The sequence below is a fragment of the Palaemon carinicauda genome, unplaced genomic scaffold (assembly GCF_036898095.1).
Source record: "Palaemon carinicauda isolate YSFRI2023 unplaced genomic scaffold, ASM3689809v2 scaffold108, whole genome shotgun sequence".
Classification (NCBI taxonomy): domain Eukaryota; kingdom Metazoa; phylum Arthropoda; class Malacostraca; order Decapoda; family Palaemonidae; genus Palaemon; species Palaemon carinicauda.
In genome coordinates, this window is record NW_027168571.1 from 111464 (window position 1) to 134980 (window position 23517).

The 23517-nt window shown below is 40.2% G+C and overlaps 1 protein-coding gene across 1 annotated transcript in view; it reads right to left on the reverse strand.

Moving 5' to 3' along the window:
* The window catches only part of LOC137635263 (ubiquitin-conjugating enzyme E2 G1), a 31080-nt gene that overhangs the window by 4113 nt on the left and 3450 nt on the right, over positions 1-23517 (reverse strand). Inside the window, exons 2-5 of the mRNA XM_068367728.1 lie at positions 13079-13181; positions 3522-3619; positions 2386-2564; positions 864-965 (exon numbers count right to left, since the gene is read on the reverse strand). Coding sequence (XP_068223829.1) covers positions 891-965; positions 2386-2564; positions 3522-3619; positions 13079-13181 — 455 coding nt within the window. The 3' untranslated portion in view covers positions 864-890. The remainder of the gene's footprint in view (positions 1-863; positions 966-2385; positions 2565-3521; positions 3620-13078; positions 13182-23517) is intronic.

Here is a 23517-nt window from a genome sequence, read left to right on the forward strand (position 1 = left end):
ATGATCTAGTCCGGTGAATGAGCATGAATAGACAAGAGTGCTTGAGTATGTGAATGCTAGGGGTCCAATGAAAAAATGTGCTAGGGTGATAGGTGAGGTGGCATAGCAAGTGAATCATGAAAAAGTGAGGTGGCACTCGTAGTTGTGCACGATCACAGAATAAAAAGTGGTGGTTCTCAAGTAAGAAAGGGTGATTGCATACAGGCGAGATAATTCCATCCCAAACAGATGAAGTGGCTTAAGAGTTCACAATTAGTGGTACGATCAGGTGCGATGATGCTTCTGTAGGAAGGCGATTACAAACACTTAAGGTGGCACTTCCTAAGGAGTGCATAAAGTAGCATGTAATCTGGTCATCTTTCTTTATTCTCAAGAGAAATATTGGAAAACATTCTCTCTCCCACGTACAGAGAAACGTCAACTGCCAATAACCGTGGAAATTGCTGCTTTGCAGTCGGACTACTATTAAGCCAAAAGTTAGGCCCACTGCCATTAACTATGGTTGATGACCGCAAGGGCATACATTCGTAAAAATCCTCTGCCAAATTATAAACCGTACCTGACGCGACCCCTTTATGTGGGGATAAGGGTGGGAAAGAAGACATTTTGTCTTACAACCTTAGGTTCTCAACACATCAAATATGACCCACAGCAGTCCTCTAACCATCTGGTATATATTTTACTATGTAACAGATTTTTCTAGAAATGCCGTAGGCCTGATCACCATTCTACTCTGAGACACTATCAATAGAAAATAGAATATAATAATTCTTAACCATAAGAAATCACCAAGAGAACAAACTAACATTCATTAACACATTACTTGTAAAGTGATTTAATAAGGAAAATATAAATCTACTTACCGGGTTAAAGTTTAAATCCTAAGTTTCCTATTCCTCTTGACTTCTTCGAACACAACGCGCAACTTTCTTTTTAAAGACAGCATAGTCCTCACGAAAGTCTTTCTGTGGGGAACAATAAGGAATGCTCAAGTTACTAGAAACACGGCAACATAACTATCTTGCTGTTTAAATTTGTCAATAAATAGTGTAATGTCCCTCTCATAAGCGACCATTTTTCTAATAAGATATGCAGCAACTCAAAATTCTGAAAGACCTAACAATTAACCCTTTCACCCCCAAAGGACGTACCGGTACGTTCTTGCAAAACACTGTTAATTACATATTTTTACATATTTTTGATAATTATACGAGAAACTTCAGGCATTTTCCAAAAGAATGAGACCAACCTGACCTCTCTAGGACAAAAATTAAGCTTTTTAGAGCAATTTAAAAAAATTATATAGCAAAATGTGCTCGAAATTTAACCTGATGGTGGGGGTAAAAGGGATAAATGAAGGAAGTCAACTCCAAAAACTTATTCCAATTAAAGCGGTGTCTAGGCAATTTTTAATTGATATAGATTGATATCCTTCTTCGAATAATAGCCTTATGATTTGTAAACTTACTTACATCTTTAAATTTTTAAGCTACTTTAGTTGGTCAGTGCAAAATTTTCTCACTAAGGATTCGCTTCAATATAACTACAATTACAGAACTCTGCAAGTGTTTAAATCTTTCAGAATGCTGTTGACTTTTTCAATAAATCCCCAAAACTTGGAAGATACATTTCTACGTTGATTTGCAATACCAATAAATTGTCTTGCTTTAGTTTAATTTAAAGACTGGTAAACAAGACTTCATATTTCAACTCTTAAGTAGAAAAATCAAAGCAAGGTAAAGCTACAGAGTTAAGGAGGGGAATAAAATAGAATGGATTGGATTAAATGTAAAAGGCAAAGAGCCCTACAGCTCGGGCAATTGGCACAGAACATTTAACATCAACTGAAATTTGCCATTCAAAAGATGAAGTTAGGCATTATCTCACACAGGGATTAACTGCTAATATTCCCACAACAAATTCATGTAATATAAAAGACAAAGTGAAAACAAAATAAATTCATGTAATATAAAAGACAAAGTGAAAACAAAATAAATTCACGTAATATAAAAGACAAAGTGAAAACAAAATAAATTCACGTAATATAAAAGAAAAAGTGAAAACAAAATAAATTCATGTAATATAAAAGACAAAGTGAAAACAAAATAAATTCACGTAATATAAAAGACAAAGTGAAAACAACAACAAATTCACGTAATATAAAAGACAAAGTGAAAACAAAATAAATTCATGTAATATAAAAGACAAAGTGAAAACGAAATAAATTCATGTAATATAAAAGACAAAGTGAAAACAAAATAAATTCATGTAATATAAAAGACAAAGTGAAAACGAAATAAATTCATGTAATATAAAAGACAAAGTGAAAACAAAATAAATTCACGTAATATAAAAGACAAAGTGAAACCAAAATAGAGCACTTACCGCTGCATCAACATTTGCTGGACTCTCATCATTAGGATCTGCTAACATACTGATGACAGAGATTAAAATGGTCTCGACTGTGTGCACGGGAAGCCAGCGCTCCGATGCTTTTTCGTAACCCCATTTATCATCGCCTGGCTCGTGTAGAATTGAAATGCACACGTCGCCGTTCTTCTCAACTAGGGGTGGAAAAACTTTTAATCACAAATTTGAACTGTACACATATTCGCATTCAAGTACTGTGACCTAAGGTTCAAATAACTACTATTTGAGACCAATGCATCAAGAGTTAACAAAACATATGGGAGAATTGTTTTTTATGCCTCTTTATAGTGAGCTGGATTTCTATTTGTTTGGAGGAAGGGCATGCACACCAGAGTAAATTTATTTTCTAATCAAAAACTACATTTTAAATAAACTACATAATTTTATGCTGGCTTATTAACATTTTCCTTGCTTAAAATAAGAACAAATCTCTCGGCAACTTAGAATATGTCAAAGAAAATAGTAAGATAAAAGGAACCCCATTTAAAAAAAAATTCTATGCACATTTTATTGTACGGCAGGTGGATTTCCTAACTAAAACATTTTGGCTTCTGGATCGACATATACACAGATTGAATAATCATAAAAAAGTTGTCTAATTCAAAATAATGTTATTCATAGTACTTAATCTAAAGGTTTCCCTAGTCATTGACAAAACAATAAAGCTTCAGTATGATACAGAACAAAGACTGACACAGACAATTACCATATATTTTTGCCTATAAAATTATCTTTAGGCAAGACGAGGTAAAAAAATTATCGTAAATTCAAAGGAATTCATCTTATATCTGAAGTATTAGACAGCTACATTACAAAACCATCTGTGTATAGAGGTTAGGAAAAACCCCTTGTGTTGATACTTCTTCCACTTCCCCTGCTATTTAAATCCCATTGATTTGGTAGAAAAAGGATATTTTTTTTATTATTTCATTTACAGAATTTTTCCCCAAACACACAGGTCACGTGCTGCTTCAAAATATTCACAAGATGACGAAGTGTCAGACACAGTACGTGACCTACCCCGTAAATCTTATTACGTAAGTTTTAATAACTACCGATTTTCAGAACTTTCGACAGTCCATGGTACTTACTATTCGGATGCCATATATCTGTAATGAACTTCATTTTTGGTGGCCTGAGGGGGTATTCTCTTGGAAATATTAGGTGTGCCTTAAAAAAACCTCCTTCACTGTAGAATAGAAAAAATAAACAATGCATATTAATCTATTAAGCATAAGACAGACATCTACATATATAGAGTTAGAAATGGATTTTTATTATAAAATTAAATTTTATTGCATACTTACCGAACAATTATATAGCTGTAGGTTCCCTAGGAATGGCAGACAATAGACTCAAAACTACTGTGGTGGCGCCGCCATCGCTGATGTAGGTGACGTCATCTCCCTCCACTCGAGGGAGCTATAGGTACAACTGTACAGGTAACATCAATTCATTCTGCCCAGCCATCCACCAGTGGGGAGGAGGGAGGGCTTTGATTAATAATTGTTCGGTAAGTATGCATTAAAATTAAATTTTATAATAAAAATCCATTTTTATTGCAGTGTCTTACTGAACAATTATATGGCTGATTACCCATTGCAAGGATGGGGGACTGTGGATGTAAGTTTTACTTCAACAATCGTATACGATTCTTGAAAATAAAGTATACCCAAAAGCACTGTTAGTGCCTGTTGTACCTTATCTTCTAAGACAGCTACTGCAGGAGAATACTGCCTCTGGTTGGAACTCATCTTACATAGTAGAAGGCTTGGAATATGACTAATGGGTGCCCCTACATGGAGTGGAAGACCCTCGTAGTCATGGTGTTCACCGCCAACTGAACGAAGATACAAGAAAATATCGCCCTTGCCCTGGGCTAAGACCAGAAATAACCAACATGAAAAAACTGTCACCTACACTGAAATAAAAACCTTTACCCACCAAAACTGACACTAAAATGATTGGTGAGTACTCCAGGTACATTGTACCTCCAGACTTCCCTTAACTCGCCAACCTTGGTACAAGGCGAAACATAGGCTAACAGAGGGAGCAACCCCATATGTCGTTCCTCCCAACACCATGCCAGCTACCGAAAGTGCACTGAGAAACTTACAATCTTCAAACACTGTTTCGATTTCTTTCAAATAATGCGTAGCAAACACATATTTAGACCTCCCAAAGGGTAATTTGTAGGATAACGGATAGCGGATAGCGACAAGTGTCCAAAAGCGAGAGAAGTCGCTACCACTCAAACTTCGTGCGCTTTCACTCTCAGTAAAGGAAACACTGCGTCGTTAGCTAGAGAATGTGCTTCTACAATTAACTCTCCCAGAAAACTCTGTTCTGCGGAGATAATATCTTAATGCACGCACGGGACATAAGTGTTGTTCTTCTTCTTCCTGGCCTATCAAGTCTGTAAGGTTTTTGAGAACAAATTTTCGTGGCCACGGACTAGAAAAGTTGCACGTGCGACGAGTCGCAACATTATTGCCGAAAGAATTTTATCGTTGATTAACTGTAATATTTTCTTGAAAGAAAGCGAACATGTTCGCAAACAAAATATACAGTTAAAAAGGCGATCATTTCACCTTTGGTTTACCCCTCCCCTGTATGTGAGGGGCTAGCCAGTGTTCATTATTCTTCATACATTGTTTGTTTTCTTTCATCCAGCTCATCAGCTCTTGCAACTGTCTACGTAACGGAATTAAATTCTCGTCTTCTTGAGTTTAAGTCGACGTAACTGGGGTCGTGGATTTCGACACGATCACCACCGGTGGTCTCGCGCCAGTCGAATTATCTGTTGCATGCGAAGTCGAAGGCACCTGTCACTGTCGTAAGAATACGAGGCAAAGTCCATATAGCTACGCTACACGATGGGCGAGAGATATTTACTTCTCTGTACCCCTTCACAAGGGGCGGAGATAGCACCTCTTCAGTCGAATGTCTCAACGAACGTGAGACTGAAGAATCACGCCACTTACGACGTTTAACCAGCAACGAATCACTCGACTCTGTCGATAACCGATTACCTAACTACACCTTTCCAATGGTGTTTAGTTGAATCCTGCTGTCGCACCACAGGATCGACGGACGAAGCGACTGTCTCCCTTGGACCTCCGGTATGTCTTCTCCCCGAGGCGGAGAGCGAAACAGTGACCTTCATCTGGGAGAACTATCGGGACAAACAGCCACCCGCTCAGATAGCACTGCGCTGACACTTTTCACTTTACTAGACGTCTATCCTATGAAAGACTTTACAGATAAACCTAACTGCATCACCGTATTAGCTAATACATCGAATTTCTTTTCAAATTTAGACTCGAGGCTGGCAATGGTGTCAGGATAAACTCTACTGGAAGTTGGCAAAGGAGTTACAGGAGCAGGAGTAGGAGGACTCAAGATCGGAGACATAATAAGAGGAGAAGGAGAAGGAATAGGAACAGGTGCTTCGATGAAGAAGCAGAAGAGGCAGTGAGAAACAAAAACTTTTCACTGTTGTTCACTCCAATCCTTGCATTCATCACAAGTAGATTCTTTAGAGTACTCAAAACCCCTACACTTAATAGACTTAGTGTGCGAATCATAAATTAGTTTAACCAACCTAGTTTTGCACCCTCCGGCGCAAACCCTACCTACTGAAGGACTAGAGGCCGACATGATGGTAATACCACAAAATTACAGAATAGAAATTCAGCTTCAATCCTACAAACACGGAGTTGAATACTTCACCGATATTGGAGAGATAATACTTCCCAACAAACGAAGAAAAAAGTCTGCACCGACCACCGATGTTCACCAGAAGCTGGCAGAGAACGAATTGATGTTACCTGGACCCTCGAGTGGAGGGAGATGACGTCACCTACATCAGCGATGGCGGCGCCACCGCGGTAGTTTTGAATCTACTGTCTGCCATTCGTAGGGAACCTACAGCTATATAATTATTCCGTAAGACACTGCAATAAAAACTTATATAAAATCTATTATCCAACTTATGTCTTATTTATGAGAGACTTTTGACAGGAAACATTTCATGAACATAAATTCAGAGAGCTTGAGCCCTTAGCACGGGTACTCATGAACTAGTCAGAAGAATCCCAATGCATAGTCACCCCTATTTCTTACATTTTCCGTTGGTCATCAAGTCGTTTGCTTCACCCAAATTTCTCGTATAAACCATTAATTCAAATATAATCACAGTAACTTTGTAGTGCAAAAGTATATGAAAAAGCACTATAAATTTTTAGAATAATTTGTATTTTTCCTACAAACCTGAGTCCTTTATATGGGATTTACTCCTAAGCCGCTTTGCTACGAACAGAAAAAAGAAAAAGTGCATAGCTGGCAACCTTGTAGGGTTACCCGCTATACCTCAACGCTGGGCGAGCGCGAGCCACCACAGACTGAGCCATTCTTCCCATGGTCAAGACTTGAGGGACAGATGAGGCGGAACATAAACATAAATACCTAAGTTCATATAGCTCGGAAAAATTAAATTTAAAAAATTTGTAACAAACCAGGTTATTTATAGAGAGTCTTCTTTAGGAGGGCAGAAGTCTCCATCATAGGATGGGTGTCTGTCAAACCCTATCCAGAATCAAATGACCAGCTCATAAAGAGACAAGGTCAAGATGCTGCCTCGAATAACATGATGGTGATCTGACAAGAGTATTCTAGTATGATCAGAAATAGAATACTGTATATCAAACAAAATATACCATCAGGTTATCACAAACAAAAAGATAAACCAATTCAATGAAGTTACTCCCAAGTAAGAGATGGATAAAGAAGGAAGTGAAGAAATCATTCGCTCCACTTTCACGTCACTTATGCCGACTATAAATGATAATGTGAAAAAGATTAATAGTCCTGTAAGAGCTTAATCATTCTTTGTTGAGCAGCTACTACAGGCACCATGGATAAGTGTTAACCCTTTTACCCCCAGGCTATTTGGAAATTTCCAACCCTTAACCCCCAAGGTTTTTTTTTTTTCCCAGCACATTTTGCAGTATATTTTTTTTTAATTGCTCGAACAGCCTTAATTTTGGTCATAGAGAGGTCAGGTTGGTCTCATTCTCTTGGAAAATGCCTGAAGTTTCTCAAAAAATTATCAAAAATATGCAAAAAAAAATGTAAATAGCAGTTTTTTTGCAAGGACGTACTGGTACGTCCATGGGGGGTAAAGGGATGGGTTTTGTGAAACGTACCAGTACGTCCTTTGGGGGTAAAAGGGTTAAGAGCCACCAAATGGTTCTAGCAGAATGCTAAGGTAGCAGAAACACCATGGATATCATGAACTCTTGGGGGGGGGGGGGGTTTTGCCTGAGGATTTATAGGCTCTAAAGATAACTTACAACAAACAGAAAGAAATAGTGTCCTTGGAAATCTTTTTATTGGTGCAACCTGTACTCAAGAACAGGTAGGAGATTTTAGGAAGAAAAGTAGTAGTCCACTTGAGGTATCGCCAAACTGCTCTTACAGGACAAGAGTACCAAATTATCAGTTGCCTCTTTGACAGCCGAGATGGAAAAAACTAAATTTTGGTTTGTCGTTAATAGCTAGGTCAAAGTGAAGATACTGCCGCCTGTTGTGAAGATACTGCCGCCTGTTGAGTGAGAGGATCAAACCACCAACCCGGCAGCTTTCTGAGTTTACCTCGTTAACCCTTTTACCCCCAAAGGACGTACTGATACTTTTCACAAAACTCATACCTTTACCCCCAAGGACGTACCAGTACGTCCTTGCAAAAAACTGCTATTTACATTTTTTTTTGCATATTTTTGATAATTTTTTGAGAAACTTCAGGCATTTTCCAAGAGAATGAGACCGACCTGACCTCTCTATGATGGAAATTAAGGCTGTTAGAGCAATTGGAAAAAAATATACTGCAAAATGTGCTTGAAAAAAAATAACCCCTGGGGGTCAAGGGTTGGAAAATTCCAAATAGCCTGGGGGTAAAAGAGTTAAGATGCTTGGCAGACTTCCAGCTTCGCTAAAGTCGTACTCCAAATAAAGTTGAAGGTTTGTATTAGGTGTACGAACATAGTAAAAGAGACGAATAAACTTATAATGATTGTTACACTTGTTGTGTAAATGCAAATATCCAAAATAGCAAGCGTACGAAAAACAGCTGTATTGATATGAACAACTGAATTGGATAACAACAGATGTTTTGCTTGCATTTCAACCACTGTACAATAGTAATGAATTAACAAAGTTAAGCTACAAATGTCGTTAAGAAAAATAGGACTGATATATTTTATAATACACTTTCTGGTATGGAGAAAAGATTGCCAAGGAAACATATTGTCAAATTCAAGCAACAAGTTGTATGTGAAGCTGAGACAACGAACAATGTTCAAGCGGCTAAGCTGTTCGGAATTGGAGAAAACTTTGTCCAAAACTGGAGGAAACAAGAAAAAATTGTGGGAACTAATTCTTACAAATGCGTAAATTGCAAATAAAAAAATAATGGCAAAATTTAGAGGATAATGTGGCAAAGTGTTTGCCTGCAAACCAAGAAAATTATTTCAGTATAACACAATCTAAGACTATAAAATTAAAAAAGTATTCTAAATAAAACTATTTAAGTCTTATGTTACAATAGAAATGATAGTTCAGGTAATAATGGCTTCTTTTAGGAAATAAAAAAGACCCTTCAGTTGTTTGCCCTAATCAAATGATTTGGAACACATAGAAGTGTCTTTCAACTTACTGTACATTAGTCTTAATACGATACCAATATTGAATAATAAATCTATTATTATTGGAGACAGTTCAATAAAACATCAGTTTTATAAAATTCCTGTTTATTTCAAATACAACTAAAATTTGACCACAGTAAATGGAAATCTAGTTTGGTCAGTGGCATAACCTGGTCCAAGAGTACACACACTAATCTTATGTCTTGTGTATGATCCAACCGCGTAAAAATTAGGCTGAAAGGTCACATTATATGCAAATATATACAATAATTAGTCTAACCATATTCCAAAATAGACCGGAGTATTTAGCTAAAGGTCTGTGAGAAATGGATCTATACCTCAAAAAGAACCAAACATTAAAAACAGAAATATGTCATAAAATATTAATTCATTTGCAATTACTTGAATGAAATGTAAAATACCAAAAGTCTTTAAAGTAACATGTATTTTTTCCTCAATAAAAACATGAGTCCCTTAATATGGGTATAACTTCAGCATAGCTGGAACAGCTGTTAAAAATCTAATGAGGTAATTATAACTATCAGCAGGTGGCACTTAAGCCTAGACCCCTTTCAGTCAGCTACACACTCGCAATTAACCTTAGGCTTGGTTGAGGCGGGAGAATTAACCTACAGCAGTCAGGTTTGTATAACTAGGAAAAACACATTTCTCTTTAAATACAGTCGAAAACTTGTGAAAAACTCTCGACTGAAAAGAATGGTTGCTCAGTCACTGGGAGGTTGGAAGAAAATACTTTTCAAAAATTTTTATTTTGAAATAATAATAATAAAAGTTGCTTAGTTCAGCTCATAGCAGCCATGACTGCTACTCCCCCAAAGATAGGGAGAAGGGTAGAAGGCCAATCTGCCTAACTTTCCTTCAGGCTTATACTGAAACCATTATCTTAGATGAGATGCACAGTCTCGTGAGAGCATTAAGCTGGCTACATAACCTATTGCACACCCACCTCCGGAACAAGGGTAAAGGTACCACCAAGGATCTGGGAGGTAAAGGATCTCAAAAGCTTGCCAACCAGTGTCGCCAAACCTGTCTAAAGTCAGATCTTCCTCTGCCGCTCATTTCAGAGGCTCCTACAGGCCACTCATAAGACTCTTGAGACCACTGCTTGAAGCTCCTCATAGGCACAGACACTCCCACAAGGAGCAAAAGTCTGACGAGGGAGATCTCGATCAGTGACAAAGCATCTACGATCAAAGAAGTACCCGTCTCCCCTTTTTTATGACATCAATCACAGAGGGACTTCTACCACTAACTTCTTTGCCCCAGGTTGCCCAATGACATGACAGGCATTGCCCTTTGCAGTAGCTATGAAGGGGGGGGGGGGGGGGGACTTCCAATTCCAACGACCCCTTCCTTTCATCTCACCTCTACTGCCAAGTTAGGCATGAAAGGGTGGAAGCAGCTGGAACACCTGATAAGGTTTTGGAATCACCCAGAACTTCTCAAATCAATATTGAAGGTTTGGCAGAAACCCAAGGTCAAGCCACAGCTGTCTTCAAAGTGTCTGGGCCACTGCAGGTAACTGTACACTGGATGAAGGAGACATGGCTGGCCTTCCTCCACTACCACCACTATTTCCCTCGGGAAAAAAAAGACAGCCTACAGAAAATGAACATTCATCAGTGTTTATGTTACTTCTTGCCCAACCTGCCTGGAGAATAAAAACTATCCCTTCTCTACAGGACCCAGTTGGCCCATGGAGTCCCTGACTGGTGAGCCATGAAAGTCATTGCTTTCGCACAAGACAGAACCAACTTGCTGTACTCTGCCAACATATCAACCTGGACCACTGGTCGATAAATAAAGCCACCTGAAGGCTGTCTATGAAAGCAGACTCAAGAACTGCAAAGACTATGCCCTCTGTCTTGAGTGTTTCCATAGGCAAAAATGGTGGCAACACAGAAACTGCATTATCAACAGGAAGAGGCGACTGGATCTTAAACCCCGCCATGAAGAATTTCCTCTGTTAACCCTTTTACCCCCGGGGTATTTGGAAATTTCCAACCCTTAACCCCCAGGGGGTTATTTTTTTCCCAGCACATTTTGCAGTATATTTTCTTTAAATTGCTCTAACAGCCTTAATTTTTGTCATAGAGAGGTCAGGTTGGTCTCATTCTCTTGGAAAATGCCTGAATTTTCTGAAAAAAATTATCAAAAAATATGAAAAACTAATTTTTATAGCATTTTTTTGCAAGGACGTACCGGTACGTCCATGGGGGTAAAGGGATGGCTTTTGTGAAACGTACCAGTACGTCCTTTGGGGGTGAAAGGGTTAAGAGAATGCGGGATGCAGGATCTTGCTCCACCGGATAGACTATAATGAATTCTCAGGCCCGGAAAGCTGAGAATTCACTTTCCCCAAGGCCAGGTGAGTAAGTTCTGATCATGGGAACCACTTTCACTTGAGCCACGGTAGCCTTTCCTAGGTCACTGCATTCATGAGCATCGAAAATGAAACTCGGCCTCCGCCAGCACTGGACCGAAGCAAGGGGCTGATGATGGTTAGAAAACAGGCCTCATAGGTGGCATGATTGACGATCGGCCTCCCCTTCAGAAGCAGGATTGTCTTTGACCATCAAACTACGAGAGAATGATAAAATACAGCATACTTGAGCCTCAGTTGAGCATAAAAGTGACTGAGCTATAGGGCTACACGTGTGAGGCATGCATTCCGGACACTTGCTCAAGAACTTTACAGCCAATCTCATGTTCCTATCCTTTGTTGGACAAGCAAAAGACGAGCTTTTTACTCAAGAGCCAGTGCATCACAGATTTAATGGTAGCCTGGGGATCACAAAGAGAGTGAAAATGAGACCAATCAAGTAGACCGAGAATCATATTTTTCATCACACTCACGTGAATTAATGTCTCATCTCTCATAAAAGCGAGTTCCTTAACACCACCACTAGCCAATTACTCTCCTTTCAGAACTAAAGTATCTTCAATTATGAGATTAATGCATCCAGACCGACATTGAGGGTGCTCAGTTTGGTACGAGACCGAGCACTGATATTGCAAGTGTAGGACCCCATGTTGCATGTTTGAGACGCCTGATCAGTGTGGGGCAAATCCCGATACCACAAAGTCTCACGGATAAGCTAAGAGAGATCAGCACGAGTCTTACGGGACTCCTGTTGATCAATTTTCCTGGACTACTACCTATTAGAAGTAGTGTCTGAAGAATACAAACATGAAAAGGCAGAGGAGGCGCGCACACACCAGTTGAGGCGTTAGGAACCAACAAAAATGCTGCCACAGAGTAAGAGATCACAAGGGCTTTTCTAAATCAGCAGAGAAAAAAAATAATATCTTTAGGGGTTTGTCGTATAGCACAAAGCAAGGGGGTGACTGCAAGTAGTAATGGCCCCCTGCACAAGGCACATGGATTATGAGATTAATGGCAGGTTTACACATTTATGGCTTAATCAGAAGAAAAATTTCTTATACTTGTATTTGTTGTTTAATTCATCAAGGTTTACCTAATCTCAACAGCCTCTCCAAACGCTTATCTATTTACTTAGAGAGAGAGCAAAGAGATCTAAGCAGAAAAAATCTTAGTCAGTAACATTGTTTGTACTAGCCGAGGCCTGTCGTAAAGGGTCTTGAGAAGATCTCTTAAAGGACTATAAGTCCGAGCCATGCTCCAAGTTGGAGGTCTTCCTCCGACTAGGGCAGGGATGATCGTAGCTTCGCATGAGCGAGGAAAGATCCAGGGCCTCCCTGCAACATGCAGTTAGCTATAACGCGTTAGATTTTCAACAACTCTTCCACTTTGCTGATGTCACACTCCTACTGGAGGAGAATGGTTTGTATTTGTGTAGGAACAAACAATTATCTAGCGGTGTTTTGACAATTTATTTCATTGATGTGCAAAAATTGCTCAACAAACCTTATCTCTACAATATCAAGACTATACTCCTTACTATAATGTTTCAGGTGGGCCTATGATGAGCACTTCCCATTTGAAGATATCATTGTCATCAATTAGCCCTGCGGAAAACCCTTCAACTGGATTCTTGTTTAACTCTGGAACGACAATTAAAAAATATTTAAAAACTGGATTCTTGTTTAACTCTGGAACGACAATTAAAAAATATTTAAAAACTGGATTCTTGTTTAACTCTGGAACGACAATTAAAAATTATTTAACTCAACAGAATATACGACAATAAGACAGAATAGAAATCATTATAAAATACTACCCTCCCTTTTTCTATATTCACTCGAGTATACAATGCAAAATATTACCAAATTCTGGCCCTCTCAACCAGGCTTATTTAACCCAACAATAGAAATTCACTAATAAGGCCTATATATTAAGATTCTACCATTCATACACATCTCAACTTACAAGATGGTTCAATGGCACTACAGTACCATTGTACATGTCAATTCAACCATTAAGATTTGAAAATATGCCCCCTTGGATATAATCAAAGCTAATCAATCCTATAAAATATGCCCCTTGGATATAATCAAAGCTAATCAATCCTATAAAATATGCCCCTTGGATATAATCAAAGCTAATCAATCCTTTATCCCTTTTACCCCCAGGCTATTTGGAAATTTCCAACCCTTAACCCCCAGGGGGTTATTTTTTTCCCAGCACATTTAGCAGTATATTTTTTTTAAATTGCTCTAACAGCCTTAATTTTTGTCATACACAGGTCAGGTTGGTCTCATTCTCTTGGAAAATGCCTGAATTTTTTCAAAAAATTATCAAAAATATGAAAAAATTTTTATAGCATTTTTTGCAAGGACGTACCGGTACGTCCATGGGGGTAAAGGGATGGGTTTTGTGAAACGTACCAGTACGCCCTTTGAGGGTAAAAGGGTTAAGATTTGAAAATATGCCCCTTGGATATAATCAAAGCTAATCAATCCTTTGAGGCAGACAGGGTATATCCAATATAACAACTTTGCCAAATACTGTCAACCATTCACAGGCATTCTCTCAGAATCTAAACACTCGTAACGTTCCTCTTATACAAAGCTATTATACATAACATGGCTTAATCCAAGTCAAGAATGAAAAGAGCTCCTCCAACCATATCCTGTACCTACTAAAGCAATATACTGGAATCATACAACACTTGGAAGAGTCAACATGGCTTGTATCCTTTTCCCAGAACTTAGCCTGCCGTGACAGACACTTGTACCCTCTTTCCTGTCATAGTTTACTTTTACACTGTGTATGGGTTTAGATAGGAAGTTATTGCATCTAAAACAGTATATGAATTTTTAACAAGTAGAGCCTTTTCCTACCGACTTCCTTCATAGCTTTTGATCCATTTACCATATCTTACTTCCCCTTTTCCGAAACTTGTTTTTACGAAGAATCGTAACATCTTAAAGTCCCACCAGTTGAAGACCAAGACATATGCCATAAGTCTACTTTGTTACCTACTATCATACAGGTCCTTTTCTCACTTTCAAAATATCATAAGCCTTTGCTTTGTTTATTAACCCTTTTACCCCCAAGGCTATTTGGAACTTTCTAACCCTTAACCGCCGGGCATTTTTCTTTTTCAGGTTGGTCTCATAATTTTGGAAAATGCCTGAAGTTTCTCATAAAGTTACCAAAAATATGCAAATAGCAGTTTTTTTGCAAGGACGTACCGGTACATCCATTGGGGGTCAAGGGATGAGTTTTCTGAAACATACCAGTACGTCCATTGGGGGTAGAAGGGTTAAAGGGTTACCATTAGTAAAGCAGTCGCCTTCAACTCCATTAACGGAGTCGCTGCTCTGTCCCTTAGTGTTTTCCGTTTAATACCAACTTCATAGTTGAGCCCAATATTCTATGATAACCAAGGCCTGTCATTTCACCAAATTATAACCTCTGCTTCATTCTCACTGCCACTACAAATCCCTTATTCCTTCAATACTTTGAAACTGGGTAACTCCTGTGGCAGACATTAAACGGTACAGTACTATCTTGCATTCGATATGTACAGTAGTTACCTTCATTTACTAACAACTCTGAATACTGTATGAGCAAAGCAGTATACACTATAAGCATGAAAATCAAATTGATTTTCGAGTATTGCATCCTTATGCGAACAAAAACTTCCCTGCATAAGTGCGAAGTAATTTACAGTGTGAACAAGACTATCAAGCGATGCGCAGAATTATTCTAGTGTAATGAAAAATGCTCTGCAAAGTCTCAAATTACAGTATCAATAAAATAACTCCCGCGAAGTCTCAAATTAACATGCTTTAAATGCAATAGCTTCCTACTCCGTGTGAACTTCACACACACTACAAACTACTCTACAGCCTTGCACTAGGGACCTAAGTAGGGAGGGAAGTGAAGATGTATTTGATTTCCTTCTCTTGTAATAAGGAGTTGAGAGAATGGAAAATGGCTGTCTGCTAAAGAAGGTGATGAACGCAAGAGTTGATGGGAGAAGTACAAGAGGAAGGCCAAGGTTTGGGTGGATGGATGGTGTGAAGGAAGCTCTGGGTGATAGGAGGATAGATGTGAGAGGGGCAAGAGAGCATGCTAGAAATAGGAATGAATGGCGAGCGATTGTGACGCAGTTCCGGTAGGCCCTGCTGCTTCCTCCGATGCCTTAGATGATCGCGGAGGTAGCTGCAGTAGGGGATTCAGCATTATGAAGCTTCATCTGTGGTGGATAACGGGGGAGGGTGAGCTGTGGCACCGCAAGCAGTACAAGCTGAACTCGGTTGAGTCCCTTTATAGGCTTGGAGGAACGTAGAGAGTAGAGGTCCCCTTTTTTGTTTTTGTTTCATTTGTTGATGTCGGCTACCCCCCAAAATTGGGGGGAAGTGCCTTGGTATATGGATGTAATAAGGAGTAGTAAGGTTCCACATGAAGTTCTATCCATGTGCAAGGATATTAGCTCTTGAAGGTTGGACAACAGTAAACACACACTGAACACAAGTTAGTCTGTTACCACAGGTAGGGATGACCCAATGGCATTGAAGTTTTCACTCTGACACACGTGACTGCCACCGCTTCCTGGGACATATGGTAGGGACCAACCTATATGCTCTTCCAGGTGCTCATGTTTCTTTGGAAATAGGAAGGGCAGAGTCAGCATGACCCTAAAAACTTGACCCTGCTCAGGTCCCAGAGATTATACTAGGATGATTCCAGTTGCATTACACACATTGATTCCAAGCATAAAGTCAAGACACCCCATTAGAATTTATGCTATTCCTATTTTATCTGGGTTGCCTAATTGCACTAATGGTGTATTTTCTTTAAACTTCCAAAGCAGGTGTGGCCCAGTTGAATTCTCTGGGTCCAACAATATCAGGATGTCTGGTTGCCACCCTGCTTGCAGACATTTGGATAAAACTAAGATCAATCTTAGGATTGGCATGCCCAAAACCCCATCGACTACCCTTCCGATCGGGCTGTACGGTGGAAAAGCTCAAGGATAAAGGCCGTCCGACAGATGTTAGAAAGCATCCTCGAAAGCCACCGCTTGATCCACTATTGGTGAGCTCCCTGTGGAGGCTCTTTATATACAGATCAATTACTGGGGAACCCTACAAAGTCAGGAGACTCTTCGCCCCTCGAGGACGGAGAGACCATTCTGCATCTATTGCCTGTCCCCGGTGGCTGAATTAATTGATGACATTCTTCTTTCCTGGAAAGAACCTACCTGACATATCTACTGCTTTCTCCAGTCTCTCCTCCACTCGCAGAGATGAGTGAGAGGTCGTTCCTCTCTGTTGATATATGCCACTGCAGTAGTGTTGAAGTTCATTAATGCAGAGTTGTTTAAAGGAATGCAGTGTTTAAAGAACTGCTTTCAGCTCTAGCAGATTGATAAGCAGGGTCTTTTATTATATATGTTGACCGACATAAAATTGATTACTGTACATTATCTATTTTCTCTCTTCCTCTTTCTATCTCGTCCTTTACTAGGCCAGGACAGTGCATTAGTTAACCTTTTGAGTGAAGACATTTTCTGTTATCTTAGTGTTGTCAGGTGTATGAGGAAAAAGGAGAATGTGTAAAGTCCTAGATATACATCCCAGGATTCCTTTAGGCCATCAGAGAATAGAAGCATCTTCAGTGGTGTGTATTCTATAAGTATTCCCTTTAAGAGATTGTCATCTCCTGACCACCAGTACAGGACGATTACCTTCCCTAACATACGCTGGCTAAACCTTGCCTCATTCCCTTCTAAGTTGATTAAAAACGGGACGAAGGGGACTTGGATCCCAGTCTCCTAAAAGAGGATGGTGCTGGGGTAGACAAACTAGCCGTAGGTGACGTAGCCTTTCGAGGCGAATTTCTGCAGGATTACCACTCTGGTTTTAGAGTTGGTCTTGGATTGCCACTCTTTTCTAAGGAGGTTGCACAGTAGCAAAGGGAGTTCTAAATGTTCTTCCTCCACTTTTCTACCGTGACTCCAACTTCCTCTACAGGAAAGCGTGTGTGACTGATTTCTTGGTGTATTTCTTGATGGTAGGGCTTCCATTTGCCTAATTTGACTGACAAATTCAGCAGCCACTGCCTTCCTTCATTTTTAGCGTCCATTTGATCCACTGGTTTGCAGACTGATCACCTAAGAAGGCAACTGCCCACTCCGCCGATAACACTAGATCAGTGAATTCAGTCTCGGTCTTGAGATCCGAGAGATCCGTAAGCGACCGTCCCGGACCAGAGGTCCAGCCAGTAGGTTGATGGGCGGCTAGCCATATTTCAGTTTGTAGCCTCTATGGCAGAAAAAAAATTGTTGATTAACCACCTAATCTTTCTACAGACGTGCCTAATGTCTAAGTTATGACTGACAGGTCAATGGGAAGAGGAGAAGGGATGGCTCCCTCTGGCACATAAAACTTCCACTGTCTAGACAGTACAGGAGGCAGCATCTTATTAGACAGAGTGAGATATTTCGTCCAGAGACCTGGCGGTTGTTACTATCTGGTCTCTATGGTCAGTCTTGTACGGAAGTTCTAAGGTCGACCTGACACCCTGCAGTGCCCTGAAGAGCCTGTAAATAGACACCTCCCTCCTTCTACTGGTGCTCTTGTTGCATCTCCCAGGTTTTTGATCCACCTCAAAGGACAGCACTTTCAGGAAGGTAGACTCAGTTTCAGCCAAAGAGGGGCTTGCATTTATCATACAGAGGTCTGTTGCCTCTAACAATTCATAGGTGGCGGGGAGTTCAATCACTCTGTCTGTTTGTACAAGGTTCTATTTGGAGCAAAAACAGAGCTTGGATGATAGCCCATTAAGGTCGAGAGGGTAGGACTGTACCTGGAGGCTAGTACCCTGCTCCTGCATTTGCCTTGGGTCACCCGCCACAGGGGGCTGTACCTGGAGGCTAGTACCCTGCTCCTGCATTTGCCTTGGGTCACCCGCCTCAGGGGCTGTACCTGGAGGCTAGTACCCTGCTCTTGCATTTGCCTTGGGTCACCCGCCTCAGGGGCTGTACCTGGAGGCTAGTACCCTGCTCCTGCATTTGCCTTGGGTCACCCGCCTCAGGGGCTGTACCTGGAGGCTAGTACCCTGCTCCTGCATTTGCCTTGGGTCACCCGCCTCAGGGGCTGTACCTGGAGGCTAGTACCCTGCTCCTGCATTTGCCTTGGGTCACCCGCCTCAGGGGCTGTACCTGGAGGCTAGTACCCTGCTCCTGCATTTTGCCTTGAGTCACCCGCCTCAGGGGCTGTACCTAAGAAGGGCTTACATGGTCACATCGGGACTGTCTTAGGACAGATTCGTCCTAGTAAATGTGTCCCTACGCAGAAGTAGTGGGGAACCAAAGCCTCTTTTCTCCATCCTAACACCTTGGAATCTCCTTCCAGACAGGCATCTGTCGTAGGAGACCGCTCCCTCCTACCCGATATTGGAATTCCTGGGCTGAAGATATCTTGGGAGACAGTGAACCAAAGACTTCCCCTAAGGATGTGAGTATGTGCTTAATGAAGACTGATGGTGTGAGAACTTCACGGTTAATCTATTCTGTTTGTCTCTAGTATTCTAAAGTAGTAAAGTGCCAATTGGAGTGCACAAACGCACAATAACGTCATCTTTTTCTTCGTCCTCGGTGAAGGATTGAGCAACACTGTGTTCGGGAGTCACAAACATATTATGGAACTATGATCTCTAATAAAGGTTCTTCAGAATTGTATTTTAACGAATGATTGAAAAAAGCAAACCAGAAATCAAATTGCCTGAAATTACACATAAAAATCAGGCTATATATCAGTTTAATGAGATCGTTATTACAGTACTGTATGGACATAAGTAGTGGTATATCAGTGAAACAATATCCAACCGATTTTGTAGATTTGAGAACAAAGCTCTCAGAAGAATATTGGGAGTTGAATGGCAGGACAGGACTAGGAATGAAACTTATAAGAGAGATTACTTGAGTGCAATATGTAGAAGAGATCATGGTGAGGGGAAGATGGAGATGGTTTGGGCACACACTTCACACTTTTCAAGAGAGATTAGTTCACCAAACTTTTAACTGGGCTCCACAAGACATTACAAGACCCAGGCCTACATAAGTTGATGTCTATGAAGCATGAAGCAGGAGATGATGAATGGAATGGAGAAGTATTGATTTAAAAGCTCAAGATAGAGACGACTGGTGAAATGTAACCGAGGCCCTTGGCGTCAATAGGAGTAGGAGATGGTGAAACAGACCAAAAAGGGGAAAAGAAGGGCGGAGACTGTTTATAAATCTAACCGGCAGTGTACTTCAAGGCCGATAAATGCGTTGATACGCTGTCAGTGTTACAGATTATTTTTATTATTATTAGCCAAGCTACAATCCTAGTTAGAAAAGCAAGATGCTATAAGCTCAAGAGCTCCAATAGGGAATAATAGCCCAGTGAGAAAAGTAAATAAGGAAATAAATAAATGATGAGAACAAATTAACAATAAATCATTCAAAAAACAGTAATGTCAAAATAGATATGTCATATATAAACTATTAACAACATCAAAAACAGATATGTCATATATAAACTATAAAAAGACTCATGTCAGCCTGGTCAACATAAAAACATTCGCTCAAACTTTGAACTTTTGAAGTTCTACTGATTCAACTACCCGATAAGGGAGATCATTCCACAACTTGGTCACAGCTGGAATAAAACTTCTAGAATACTGTGTAGTATTGAGCCTCATGATGGAGAAGGCCTGGCTATTAGAATTAACTGCCTGCCTAGTATTACGAACAGGATAGAAGTGTCCAGGGAGATCTGAATGTAAAAGATGGTCAGAGTTATGAAAAATCTTATGCAACATGCATAATGAACTAATTGAACGATGGTGCCAAAGATTAATATCTAGATCAGGAATAAGAAATTTAATAGACCGTAAGTTTCTGTCCAACAAATTAAGATGAGAATCAGCAGCTGAAGACCAGACAGGAGAACAATACTCAAAACAAGGTAGAATGAAAGAATTAAAACACTTCTTTAGAATAGATTGATCACAGAAAATCTTGTAAGACTTTCTCAATAAGCCAATTTTTTGTGCAATTGAAGAAGACACAGACCTAATGTGTTTCTCAAAAGTAAATTTACTGTCGAGAATCACACCTAAAATTTTAAGTCATACAAATTTAAAGAAACATTATCAATACTGAGATCCGGATGTTGAGGAGCCATCACGATGTACATTATCATCATTAGTCTACACTCGCAAAGGAAAAAATAACAGGAATGCTGTCACACAGGGACAAAAAGTATATTGGCAGGTTAAATAGAACTACCAGTCACCTACTCCTTAATCATTGTAAGTATCTCTGACTAGCCTGGCTCAACACGAGGCTGTGCATCACTGGCCAGCCTAGCTACCAGGGCGTTCTGGCCAGCGAAGGTCGTGGTATGAGGAAATGGTCACTGTCCCTAAGTATAACCAGGAGCTACCAAGCTACCTAGAGTCAGCTCTATTTTTGCAACTGCAACAAGCCTTCTTGGACTACTACTTGGAAGGCGGGTCAGAATCAGAGAGAGGTGAGTGAACTTGCTTCTACCTCTTACCAGGTTAAGCAAGAAGAGAAGTCGTTTGAGATACCATCAACAAATAAGTTCTCGCAAGGGGAGAACAACAATGCTGGGAATCAATACCACAGGGGAAGACGTAGGTACCCTCACTGGCACTCGTAAAAGACACGGGGGGCCGGGGTTACTGGTACAGGGAGTGTGTGAGCCATGGCCACAGAAGCTAATCACAAGACGACATGTATAGGTTAATTGGCCTCGTGGCCTGCTTTATTGGCTTGGGCACACTTTAGGAATCACCACTGGGATCACTGACACTACTGGCCATAGGATCACTGGAAATCAGTGGTGTCACCATTTGGGTCACTGACACAGCTGACAGACTAAGCCTTCCTTAGGTCACTTAAAAAAAACTCCTTGACGTTACCTATGCATATTCTCCAGGACCAACAAGTGGAGTACACCAAGAAGCTTTAACGAACGACGACCTTGATGCAGGACGCAAATTGTTGAATAGTCACTCTGGCATTATGATGGACGTTGCCAAGAATGACGTGGATAAGACTTAGCCTTCCCGCTCCACAAAAAATATGGTCACCATGATCTACACTCGGTAAGGGTATAACGGTGATCAATCATACCCTTACTGGCAGAGAGAGTGGTTCCATCACTGGCTTTGCCATAAACCAATGCAGTAAAGTACCTAACCTACGCACTCATATTCCTGCTTTTATTCACTATTAACACAGAACCCATGTCAATACTTCAAACTAAAATGCAAGAGGAAATCATTAAACATACTCAGATAGGGCAAAACAGCAAGATCGTGATCGTTACACCCAAAAACAAAATTGCAGTCTTTGACAGGAGAGTGGGTGGACACTACTCAAAAGCACTCCCCACCTGCTGTTAACTACCTCGTTAACGATTTCCACATCCGTTTCAGCTCCAATGAAGACAATTCTCAATTTTAAAGTGAGAAAGGTTTGTACCGTATAAGCGTAAACATATGGTAAACAAATTTGACGTTCAAATATACTCTTAGAAATCTAACTACAGGCTGTACTGTATTTGAAGTTCAACAATCTTATCCCACAACAGGACTTTCTTATTTACCGTGTCTTATGATAACACGGATTTGACAATTAACAGGGATTACTCTGATTCCTCAAAGCACGAAATATAGATCGGAGCCTTTGGAGACCGGAGGCACCGGCTTAACATGTACATAGAAAATGGAAATTTCCTACCCATTTTGAAGGTAGTCTATAGCTGTGTCAAACACTGCACTCCCTTTGGTTCACCGGGACTCGTTTTGCTTGTATTTAACATTACACGTACCTCATTGCTTCTCTGTTCTGGCAAGTGGTACACGCTGCCCTACGTGAGTTAACTGCGTAGGGGAGTATTTGGGCGTTATTCCAATTACCTCATGAATCCTCAATTTCAAATAAATTTTTGCACTTACATTCTTCAAAGTCACTGAAGTCGAAACCTACTTGTCTCTCCTTCTTTCAAAAAGGGCAACTTATACTCGTTTTTGCAGTAAACAGGACAGACCGGGAAGTGGTAAAGAAAAAGAATGTGAGGTCGGGACAAGGCACGGCTTGGCAAGGTGCGCATGGCTATATAGATGGGGAATCACAGGGTGGAAGGAGTGCTGTTGGACAGGTTTTGAGAGGATAAACAATTAACAAGAACATGCACTTGGTAGAGCACATACCTTCGCCAACACCACATTACAAAGCAGGCAATTGAATTACGCCCATTTTGGCACGTTTCATGCAAATCGGATAAAAATTGACCAAGATATAGCTTAAAGACGTTTATGACCTTTTCATTATCTTTACCTTCGACTGACCTAATCACTCCCAAATTCTAATCACATTATCATTGAATCATGGCCAATCATCCCACCGAACTTCCTATAATTCAGTCAAATGGTTTTTTGAGTCATGCAACTCACAAACAAACAAACAAATACATATCTATCAAGATACAACATTCATTAGAGGGTAATTGAATAAATGCCTCCAATTTACACTCTGTGCACTATACATAATGCTGTCAAACAAGATAAACCTGTTTTCAAGCACTGTAACAAGGCTATATACACACAAAGCATGTCACCACTATTGCACAAATGAAGTTTTTTCTTATATAAATCACATAATTAGCAGGGTTTTTCAAGTGATTAAACATATCACGCTTTTCAAGTTATCAAGCATATCCCTCGTGTAAAGAAAGACAAAATGGATCACTGTCGTAGGCATGTATTGCTATCTTCCTGCGTGGTCTGCTATGAATGTGCACCACAGCACCGTAATATCATCGACCAGCTTGAATTTTCAGTTATCGATATCCGACAGAATAGATAAAATACCCCTGACAATGCCCCCAATCAAGTGGAGTCTCA